A 12,165-nucleotide genomic window follows, 5' to 3' on the forward strand; every position below is an offset into this window, starting at 1 on the left:
GCTCCTGAAATTTAACAGTTCAGAAGCTGCGGCTCTTCCATTCATGCAGTCCCTACCAGCAACAGAAGCCCTGCAGTGAGTCACCTGGGCCCACACATCTGTCTGTCCGTCTGTTTTCAGCTGCGCAGGCCTAATGGTACGTTTAGTATGCAGGAACAATGAGGTGTCTCAGAAGAAGTCAATGCAGTCACGCTTTAATGTGTTTTTACATCCTTTTATGATTCACGAAGCCAGAATATAAGTCCTTACACATTTTTAATAGGAAAGTAATATATTCCCCTAAAAGAAAAATAGATTTGATTAATCATTTGTCATAAAAGTTGCCTGACAGTTGAAACTTCAAGCTTCTAAGCTAGAAAAGCTCAAATAGACAAATTATACTGAAATGTTCTTTAAAGACCAAGCAGCTGTTTTATTAAAATACTAAATTTACATTTTAAAAAGAAAGGTTCTGATTTATTATTCAATTCTGATAATCTTATTGAAGTGACATGAAATTCATGACAACGGGCATTATTCTGTCCAAATTCTGTCCTCAGTCATCCACAGGCAATCAGCTTTGCCATTACTTCGGGCTGTGCAAGATGACACACACACAGAGAAGCACCATTCTGGAAAGACAAAGCCGAGACACTGGATTTCAATTTGATCCTAATTTTCCCCAGAGAAAGCAGGTTTTTGCTCGGGGACGAGGGCTGGATCCAGTGCCTGCCGCCACGAGGCCCTTGGCTCAGACCCCAAGACCCCATCCAAATCTCACTGTCACACAAAAGGGCAAAAGGATTTCAGAATACACCGACTTCGTCCCGCAGCACAAGTGAATGACCTTCCAACAACTCAAAGCAGGTTGAATTTACATTTTACTTCAAAAAAAAGGGAAAGTACATACATGAGGGGAAAATGGGGTGAACAGCAATTATCTGAAACCAGGTTTCTACCACTTTTACCTACAGTTACCAACTGCGTTTGAGGCAGCAGAGCTCTCACCAGCTGTCGCACGCTTGCTTACAATATGAACAGGATCGTGAATCAAGGAAACAGTTTGGAAGTTGAGGCCCAAATGGGAATAGTAAGATATCATACACAGTGTAAGTTTATAGTACACAGCTTTTTTTTTTTTTAAATGACGTAACGCAACAGCAGGAAGGAGTAGTAGTAGTAGTTAACAGTTACTAACACTAGAATAATCAAATTTGTATGTTATACATATACAGCAACTAACTGCTTTACAAAAAAAGCAAAATAATACAATATATTGTCACATGTATTTACAGTGTAGTAAATATACTTTTCTGTCAAATTTTACACAAAAACTATTTACAGGTGAATATACTGCATTAAAAAAAAAATTGTGGGACCAACACTAAAAGTGACTTTCTGTGGTAAATTTGTTGCATAACAATAAGACGTGCTTTGTTACATTTGGAAAAAATTAACCTTAGAATGAAACAGAAAAAGCCCTAAAACCTACAACCCAGTTAGGGACAGAGCACCGGGACGCTCCCAGCTGCTCAGTCCACAATACTGATATGAAATGTTTCCTGTTCTTGGAAACCTCATGCACATTAAAGCAGAAACATCAGCATAATTAACAGGTAGGTTATGCACTGTTCAAATACTACTGAATTATCTGTAAGTCAGGGAAAATACAAACACAAACAAAACGTTAATTGTCTTTACAGTACTCAACTGTAGTTAGTGCGTAATGGGTAACGTGTTCTAAAAGAGGGGTGTCAGACATACAGTCCCCGTGATGTAGTTCTATGGTCCACACGTTAAAACCGGATTTTTCTGAATCTCAGTTTTCATTTCAAAGTGCCCAGACTCCACTGCTGCAGCGGCTGCCCGGTCGTCTGCAGGCTGCCTGAAACAGCGACTCGGAGGTCGGAACGCTGAGACCTGTCTCCCGCTCCTTAGACCAGGTTTCAAGCCCACATCGTCACCAGCAACTACCTGCTGATTGCTACGAGCGGAGTGACGGGATGAGGAGAGAACGGACGCAGGCTGGACTGGGAACCGAGCGGTGCTCGCGGGAGCGAAACAGAGCAGGATGGAGAATATTCAAAACGGGAGAAGAGAACAAATAAAGGAGGACGTGAGAAAGAAAACAAAAAGGCAAAATAACAGCGACGGCTGTTACAGGGAGCAGCTAAGTGAGGAATGTGACAGTAAGGCACTGAACAACTAATTACTAAGAGAAGTTTACTCATTAAAGAAAGGCCATGTTTTCCCCCTTGACCTAAGCAGAAGCTTCCCAACTACTGGTGCTGGGAGGTAACCCTGCTGCGTATCGGGGCGCGCGTGATCCTCATCGGAACCTCCGCCATTGACCATAATGACACCCAAATTCAGCGCCCGTTACTTAACGTGTTTGACACTCCTGCTCGCAGAAGGTTCAGGTCCTCTCGCTGAACCACGCAGTGACCACACTGAATGACTCTCCCGCCTTTCAGGAAACAGAATAAATTCTATTTTGTTGACTCACTTTATGAAGAGACCCCTTTTTTTCAGCTGGGACTGAGAGCCTGGCGTAGTTCTAGTTCTCACATGAAAGGTAATTTCAATCACTGTCCATTTTAATTTCACATTAGGGGTATTTCAAAGAATGCATTAGTTCCAATTTAGGGACACTTTTTTTTTTTTATATAGGCAGTACAAGATATTGAAAGAGTTGCTCTCAAATGCCCCCAGCCCAAAGAAACCCAATTTGGTAGTTCAACAGGAATGACTGTTTCTCTTTAAAGAAAATCTGCTTGCAGGAGAAACAACTGAAAGCTGTGTTTTTCTAACAGCAAACTACCTCTACAAGAGATTCCTTTTTCCTCCTATCTACACATCTTCAGGCTTCTACAATTCACTATCGTCTTCAGCAAAACAGAAAGGGCTGGAATTAGCTTGGTTCAGGAGAACCGAGTGCAAGCTGGCAGCGGTGCGGAAGGTGGCTCTTTGCAGTTTGATGTATGAGATGAGAACAGTTTTTAAATGGGTGACTCCCCAAGTTTTACAGGCGCAGCAGCTCAGGACATGGCACGAGTCCCTGCTCTCCTACGTTCAGTTCTAGCCCCACAATCCCTCTCACAGTTCTGTATCGGTTCAGTGACCATGTTTCTACTGCAGCTCCTACACGACCAAGAATTGAAAAATCTGGTTAATTGCACGAGTCTTTGTTTTTTCCAACGTATCTATTTCAAGACTGCTAATTCTAAGTTTTCCCCTTGTTTTGGCAAACTATTTGCATATTACATTTGTGTTCATAGTTTTTCCAGGACTGTAAACAAATTAAAGAAATTAAATTGTTATTTTATGAATCAATACAATAAAGGTATTTTTATTTACATAAATGTTACATTGTAACTGTGTGGATACATGTGAATTATGTGCTATAGCAATAAAATCTGAACACTTAATTGTACCATTCTCTAATAATTTAGCTGTGGAGTTTGATTTACTGAAAGCCACTAACAAAATTGCACTAGAGGGTTTTATTTTATATAGTGGATAGACTTTTTTTTTCCTTTAAAGCCACTCACAGACTGTTAATTTCTAACATACAAGCGGGGCCTGAAGCTGGGAAGTTTAACTGTGCCTCAGCCCTCGGGCCAGCAGCCGAGGAGTGGCCCTTCTCTCAGACCCTCTGCTCCCCTCCAAGGCCACGCGCTCTGCACATTCTCCGTCCGCACGGGCAGCAGCCAGCGCTGCGCCTGTGCGTGTCATCAGCGCAGTGGCGTGTTCCCGCAGCCGTCCGTGGTTGACACATGACTGTCGTTGGCCGGTCTTTCACAGTGACGGCCATTTCAGTTCTGCATCACCCCCTGTGCGAACCCCTCGGAAGTTCTGCAAAAGGGGTCCAACTGCCAACGGCTGTACTGATACCGGGAACTGCGCTGCGCACGTTCAGACGTCGCCTGGATTTGACACAGTGTCAGTTATTTTTAAATTCATGTACCTTAAGCAAACATCACTGGTTTTGTATCATTGCTCGGGCAGCACCAGAGCAGCTTTGCCAAGCGCCATCGCCCAGAGCTGGAAGCTAGTTCATTACGTTTTCCCCTCCACGCCCCGACGGTTACTCTGCCAGGGATTTCTCGAAGGTGCGTATTGTTGGGAAGGGCAAAACTAAAGTATGTGCTAAATGGAAGAAAGAAGCAATAAACTTTCAACACTGCTACAATGACAGCGTAATAGTCAGTTCTCAACGATTTTCTTTCCACTACATGAGCTTTTTTAGTGCAGTTAAAGTACAGCAACAACAAAAATTTGCTTTGGAAAAAAGCCAGTTTGTCCAGTCTGGTCCATACACAGTCCCAGTATGTGAAGCTATGGTCTGGGGAATGAGAGAGGCTCATGCAGCCGCCTTGTCCTCTCAAGTTTATTGCTAATTACTAGAAATTTAATCTAATCCACCACTTCTGATTAGGCTCATTGTACTGCGGCTATCGTAAGTTTCTTTTAAGTATGGTAAAAAAAAGTCCACAGCTAAAAATCTTACCAGTTTGAATTAAAACCAGGATTATCGTAACTTCCCCCGGCTCATAAAGCCACTACCTTGAAAAGTGTGCAAACAGGATTAACACTTTCCTTTAGAGAAGAAACAAAGAAGGCAGATAACAGAAGCAAGGTAGAACTGTCTATGGGACATGGCTTTCGTGTTTGGACGAGATACGGTTCGGCAGTGTTCAAGAGCTCCACACCTCCTCCGGCTAACGAGACCCTCAGGATCTGCATGAGCGGTTCTGAAACACTGGCTTAAATCAAAAACAGAAGAAAGGAAATGAAGGCATTAAGATTCAGGCAATGTTTCAAGAGTTGATCATCTGGCAACACGGCTGACAGGATGGGAACTTTAAAAATTAAGTGCAGCATCACGACCGGCGGAGGGCCCTTTGCGAGGGGCCCGCGTGTGTCAGTCAGTTAAAAAAAAAATTAAGAAGAAATAGTCACACGATCTTTTTGATGCTGTGACGTTTGAAACTGCCAGCACTTCGCTGCTTCTGCACTTGGCTGGCGGAGCCGTGGCGCATCCTCCCGCTGTTGGAGTGTCCGGCGGTGGGCGAGAGCTCCACGTTCTCCTTGTCGATCCCTGGGGAAACACAAGGAGGGAGGTTAGCCCCGCCGCTTGGGCCGGCCGGTACGCCACCGCCGCGAGGACGGCTCCTCCTGCGGCCGCGCGGGTCGGGACGACGGCCGGAGACACCGGCGGTGCCGCGGGCCCGGGGGTGGCGGGACAGCCCCGCCCGCCGCCCGCCAGGGGGCGCCCCGCGGCAGCGCCGGCCCCGACCGCGGCCCCGACCGCGGCCCCGGCCCCGGCCCCGGCCCCGGCCCGCCGGAGGGGACCCGCCCGCGCTGGAGTCAGCAGTCGGGACGGGGAGGGCCGTCGTGCTCAAACGCCGCCGAATTCTGCCGTGCCCGCAAGCGGCCGTTCGCTCAACACGGCGCTTGGCAGCACGAAGCGGCGGCGCGGGCCCGGGGAGCGCGGCGGGGGCGGGCACGGCGTGGCCAGAACAACCCCGAACACCGTCCGGGGCAGCTCGGCCCCAGCGGGCAGGGCGGCACCGGGCAGCCGCTCGCCCCGGCGGGGCCGGAGAGGAGAGGGAGAGCAAAAAGCAAGAAAACGGGCGGTAGAGATTAAAAGAAAGAAGAAAAATAGAGAAAAAGCAAAACGAAAGAGAAGCGATGCAGGGGCCATCGCTCACCGCCCCGCCGGGCAGGCCAGCGCCCGGCCGGGTCCCCGGCGGAAGACGGCGGCCCTCCCCAGCGCCCCTCGTCCCCCCTCGTCCCGCCGCCTGGCACAGCGCTGCTCCTCGGGGAGCCGGGCCCCCGGCCCGCCTGCGTCCCCCCAGCCCCCCGCCCGCCCCCCGCTACTCCCCGGGGCCGAGCGCGGACCTGCGCCGACACCGCTCAGCACCGGGCACAGATCTAAAACGCGGCCCCATGCCGGCTGCTGTGAAGAAACTTCACTCTCCCCCAGCCAGGCCAGGACGCTATTTTAGCCCAACGCAATACAATCCTCCTGTCGATGATGTCTCACAAATGACAAATCTGGGACAGCTATTTTAATGCAGCACTGTAGTATCAAAACCCACTTTTTCAGGCTCAGATGTACGACCCCGCGTTCAGCGAAAGCCTGGGCTTCGACCAGATAAACCACCTCCATGCGCTGAAGTGCGATCGATGCTTGCCCACGCAGATCTACGCGCTCACCTACACACAGCTTACCACATTTCAACATGACTCGTTCCAATGATCTTCTTCCCCCTCGAAGCTGCAGACTGAATTTGACAAAATACTTTGGCCTGCGGGCACTGGCTGATCTGTTTCAACCCATGCTACTTTCCTACGACTGTGTGAAAATAGACAGGGGTATGAACTGTTCACTGAGCTCACCTAGTCAGCTCTTAAAACAGAAACAGGAATTTTATTTAATAGGGGAAATAGCGTACATAAACCTTCACACGGCACATGAAGGGTTCCCCTCCATCCACAAAGCATTCGTACCAGTATCCGTACCCCCTGAGAACACAAAAGGAAAGTCTTCCAGGCCACAAAGCCCTTTCTGACTCTGGTTTTGAGAAGACTAAGCAAATGAAGGAGTTTGACTCAAGCCTCTTCCCGCCTTTGCATTCTCTAGGAGGAAGAATGGACAGACTGTCAAACCTGTGGGTTCTTCCAGCCGAACGCCAACGACTGCTATTAAACAGGGGGACAGCAGAGTGAGGAAGGTTCACTTCTGAACCTGCAGAATCCTGCTGCAATGGCAGAGGCTGATTCTGGCTACCAGAGAAGATTCGTGTGTATTCAAGTACCTAAAATTCTCCTCAACACTGAACCTTGGCTCACAAATAAAGATCAGTAAAAATACGTAACGTACAAATTGATGTTGGGAGGACTCCGTCTCATTGCCAGGAGGAATGAATGGCTTAGCTGGCTAATTTTGCATACAGCAGAAACAGAACTTATGCAGGTAGACACCAATTAGAATGATTTAAACCCTGGCAAAATGAGAGTAAAAAAAGAATCAAGAATTAATTTTTAACAAGGCCAACTAAAGAAAAAGTTTTCTAAGCAGGGTATTAACAGGAAACACGCATGGAACAGGCGAGTCTGGAAATCTTTACAAGAACTGCTATTGCCTGCACCAAAGGCAGGAGGAGGCTGTTGGAGGGCAAGATGAGGATGAAACGAGACAGGCTTTGTACCCAAGTGCACGTACTTTTCTGAGAAGCTTTGGATGTTCTCTACAGGACAAGGTAACTATTATGTTTTGCTAGAAGAGTAACATCAAACAAATCTCAAAAATGAACTGCTGCAGTGTAAACTTCATGCTGACATGATGGCAGCACGTGGAAGCCTTGGGTTACGAGCTGTTACTCTAACAGCTTTGGACACAGTAACTGGAATATATACAAGCTGAGACTTCTGTTTAATGCAGACACGCTTCCAATCAATTATTACTTTTATGCTGATGCTACTATGAGTTAACCATTCCTGTAGCAATATCCTACTGTAGCTGTCACATTATTTCTGCAACAAAATCAGTCCGTTTGACATGCGTTTAGCAACACTCTCAACACTTCTGGTACATGTGCAGCATTGGAATGAATAGCAGGAAGGGTGTTTTTATGCAAGAGGCTAAAAGTACCATCAGCAGCAAAAATTAGGACGCCTCACAGTGAATAAAAAGGTTAGAACAAAATCCTATTACTATAAATGACATCTCCCACAGTTATGTCTCATCCTTGTAAGAAATTGATTCTCATTGGCATTAGCAAGAGTAACGAACACACTCCACATTTCACACACATATAGGGACAATTTGCAAACTCCAGCCAGAAGCTGGCTGCAGGCTCCATCATCCTTCCTCTCCCCGTGTGGGTGTGAGCTTACAAAAACCACAAACTACGGTAAGAATAGGAAGCAACCCACGGGCGTGAGCAAAAAACCCTCTTCTGCAGCTTTTTCTTATTTCTCCATACAGAAGCAGAAATCAAATGGTGTTGAGTACCCACTTCATTGAGCTTCCGTCTGCTGCAATTTAGTCCAAAGAACTTGTGCCTGTTTTCCGGTTGTGTGTAACTGAACTTAAAGCTGACTTCCTGTGACTCTAAAGAGCTCACATGAAATAGTTCTTCATTTTAGCTTAATACCTGCAGCAGAGTAATTTCACATACCAAGCATCCACTTCTCTATTACCAAACTTAGCTTATTCTTAAGGCTGTGACTGACTTTCTTTGCCTGCTCTATCATTAGATATTATTAGCATCACACAAGAAAAGCAACAGCTTAGCACTTACACTGCAGCCATTCCCGTGTCAAAAGGATCAGTCAACCACTTCTCATGCCACAAGCCCAACCCTAAAGCAGATCAAGCAGTATTTCGTGCAAATATGATGAAAGTAGAGTGTACCTTGATGAGGAAGCTGCATGAAAACTGCAGATTTAGAGCAAGGCAGAGAAGCTTCACAGACACAGAATGAAAGAAAAAACATAAGTGAATAATGTCCATGACAAGGGGAAGGGAAGGGAAAGGAGAAGAAACGATGACAGACAACACATTTCTAAGCAATGATCTCGCCTAGTTGTTTTCAGATGCAAGAAAAGAATTTTTCGTTTATCTGCAACTTAACATATTTGTAACCATAATAAAAAACTCACTTGGCTGAAACTGTTTCTTTAACTCAGTGTGATGAAGTAACTCAGCACTGCTAAATACTTGATTTTCTTGTTCAGTAGTTCTCAAATCAGAGTAAGTGGATGACAGATCTGCTTCCCTTATTAGTCCCATAGTTGCCTTCCTGTTTCAAGGAATCCCGTGGCCCACCTTTACTTCATATTCTGGAATTCTTTCACCTATGATTTTCATCCTGGCAGATATTAGGTCTTACTCCCTCACTCTTGTCTCTACAGCATAAATGTGTACAGCAACAACACCACCACCACACACCTCTAGGCACAGTTAACGAGAATGCAATATTCAGGTATGCAGCTATGGAGCTGTATAAAGTGTCAGAAGACCAATTACATTTTTAATGCAATGAAACAGCTTAAAAAGCAAAGCATGTTTTATGCAAAGTTCCGCTGGTTACCATACCAGTTTAAACTAGTGAAATTGTAGGTTGATTAAAGTGGAGCAATGTAATAAACGTGGGATGAAGGAGCAAAATGAAAAGCTCCGTGTTGTGACCTGGTCCACAGCTTGAGAAAGCTGGAGATCCCCTGATCAAACCCCCAAGTCTCTGTATTCAAATTGCTAGAATGAAGTGAGAATGCTCAAGGAAATAGGCAAGACACTAACAAATAGTAAGAGATGATGGGAAAACACCACTTAGATTAAACATTAAGCACAAGGCTTTCATAAAGTAGTAATCACTTAAGGCTGTTTCACACTAGCTGGAAACACCTACAAAGGCTGATTGAAAAAAATGGAACCATTAGTAATCTCCTGGCCTCCACACCGGTCTTTTAAAATTTAATTTCCAAGCAAACCACGCACAGAGTGTCATAAATGCATTATTACAGACTCACTAGTATCCTGACTCATGTAACAAGTTCACTAGTTCCTGACTCCATTTGGGGAGATGGGCTCAACCAGCGTTTGATAAAAGCCATCTGTTTGCAGAACACTTGAAAGAAATTTTTGAAGAGCTGGATTAATTCCTTCCTCTTAGCTAACAAAGGAAGAAGGAATAGAAAGTGAGGTGTAAGGAAAGAAGATATTTACCCAGCAAAATGCTTTTTTCACTAGTAGAGGGCCTAATCCTGCATCATCACTTCATCCTTGCAAAAAGAACTGCTGGAGTTGCTACCAATTCTACATTCCAAATGGAAAGATGCTGCCCATGATGTACTTATTTTCATGCTGACAGCAAGGTCTATTTTTTTCCCCTTTAATTTTATCCTTCTCGCTGTTCTAATATCTGATAATGCTTAGCTGTACGTTAAATAAGAAAGTTTCTAACGAACCACCTTCCTTTTCCATAATCTTGGTTGTTATCTGAGTTTCTATAAAGAAATATTTCTATATACAGGATGAATTGCGTTACAATATAATAGAGTGGCTGCATTATATATTCATAATGTATAATGGACATTGTAAAATGTTAAGTAAAACAGCAGTCTATAAAACTTCTTTAAACTCAACTTTTACCCATTCTTATTACCCAAACCAAATGGGATTCCAGGATGGCACCAGTAAGTCCCCTTCAGGCCAATGCTCTTTCACTTGTTCTTAGGCAGGAATACAAAACAAGGAAACAATGGCAACAGCCGTCTCCTTTAGGCTAAAAGTGCTTTTCATAAAGTAGCAGAGAGAGAGGTAACAACTGTGGAAAACAAGCTTCACACTTTCTCTCCTCAACTGGAATAACATTATTTAATGTAATAAATCATCTTGAATCGACAGGGAACTGGAAAGCAAATCCTGTTTTGGGCATATTTAGACTGACGGGCACCTTAAAATATAATTCTAGAACAGAGCGTCAGTGTATCAAGAAGGTGATCTCCCCAAATCTAAACAATTTAAGTTGGCTTCTCATACTGGAAAAAAGCAAGTTGTAATCACTCTTCACTGCATGAAATTAAAAAAAAAAAAAAAAAAAAAAAAAATCACTATTCCCAAATTATTCAAACACAGAGCACTGTCTTAGCTCTGTTGCACTTGTGCACACACCTCACCTCTGCAGTGCTCACCATACTCAACAAAAACCACGCATAGCATCTGTGAGCAAACTGACAATCTGGAAAACCAGATTTCTTGAATAGAGCTAAGTACAGCTAAGCAGAGCTTACTTCAGGGCTAGCAGAATCCAGTAAACAACGACAGAGTGAAAAAACCCAAAACACCTCTGTAAATATTATACCCAAATACAAGTAGTTTCTAGCCTTCCATCAAGGTTAGAAACAAAGCAGAAATAAAAGGCTGATTGACTTCAGTGTTCAGAATTGCAATAGTTAAGTCATCATTTAAGAAATATTACACAGTATAATTTTTATGACAAAGAAGAGTAAAGAATTTCCTCAGTATACATGACACTAATCCAAAATCACTTCAGGAAGAGTCTTCATGCAGATTTCTCTGACATAAATTCCATTTTCTTCCTATATTTAATTTCCTCTAGTTTATGCTTCATTTCTAACACTGAAGAGTTTTTACTCTCTTTTTTCATTTTTTACCCTGAAAATCTATGTTGTTAAATTTAACCTCTGCATCTCCCTGTAATTCCCCTCTCCCCAAGGCAGAAGGAATTTAGTGTTTTTATCCATTTACTGCCTTTGATGACTGCTCTTTTCTTGAGCACCTTCATTTTATCATCAGCATATTTCTGGCAATTCAGCAGTCTGAACCGACCCAGTATTCCGTATATATCTACATGAGTAATTTTATTCTTCAAGGGAGAGCATGACCTCTATATGATACTGTCTATAGGAGCCTTAAATCTTATAGTCAACTGACACAGTCTTCCACGGCGCAGTTCTGGATTATTTTTCCTAGCATGTGCTACATTGTAGTGCCCAGACAGGTATTATTCTCCTTGCAAAATATCATGATTATATATTTATAGTCATTAATTTTCAAGCCCCACTGTTGCATATGTTCCATATTAAGATGCAGCCGTTACTCATTCGGACGCACTTAATGCTATTTCCTTCATGTATAATGACCTGGAAGACAGCTTTTGCGCTGGACAAAATCCAACATCTGAAATACCAGTGTCATCGCTTAGTAAACAGTTTAACACTCATTTGACTCAAGAATGCAATGATGTTTGATGCATAAACACATCCGAAGAGACAACAAAACTGAGTGTTTGGCTACAAAACCAGTAAATTCAATACATTTACCTTACCTGTGTAGCACCAGAACAGCTACTGACCTGGGGAGTGCTGGGAAGTTGCGAGCGAGGTCATGGAATTGGAAAGGTTAAGGTTAGCAGTAATGCTAAGCTGGCTCTGCACTGCGGGAGGATATGGAGACGTGGGTGTCAGGAGAGATTCTTCACTGGTTTCCTCATCAATTCCAGGCAAATACGTGTCAATCAAGGCATCAAGGAACTTCACTATGAGCTCAGCATAGTCGGGGATTTGTGTTTGCTGTGGGTGATGGGGGCGAAAGAAGAGATTGGTTCTTTTCTTTCTACTTTTCTGTCAATATGAGCTTCGCCCCAGAAC

At 44.2% G+C, this 12,165-nt stretch overlaps 1 protein-coding gene across 2 annotated transcripts in view; it reads right to left on the bottom strand.

The window, feature by feature from the left end:
- Window positions 1-842: 842 nt before the first annotated feature.
- NF1 (neurofibromin 1) overlaps window positions 843-12,165 on the bottom strand; it is a 103,539-nt gene continuing 92,216 nt past the window's right edge. For both annotated transcript variants that reach the window (XM_059829468.1, XM_059829467.1), the window contains 2 exons: window positions 11,871-12,087; window positions 843-5,080 (listed from right to left, as the gene is read on the bottom strand). In XM_059829468.1, coding sequence (XP_059685451.1) covers window positions 4,938-5,080; window positions 11,871-12,087 — 360 coding nt within the window. In that variant the 3' untranslated portion in view covers window positions 843-4,937. The remainder of the gene's footprint in view (window positions 5,081-11,870; window positions 12,088-12,165) is intronic.

Source organism: Gavia stellata, chromosome 25 (assembly GCF_030936135.1).
Source record: "Gavia stellata isolate bGavSte3 chromosome 25, bGavSte3.hap2, whole genome shotgun sequence".
Taxonomy (NCBI): Eukaryota; Metazoa; Chordata; class Aves; order Gaviiformes; family Gaviidae; genus Gavia; species Gavia stellata.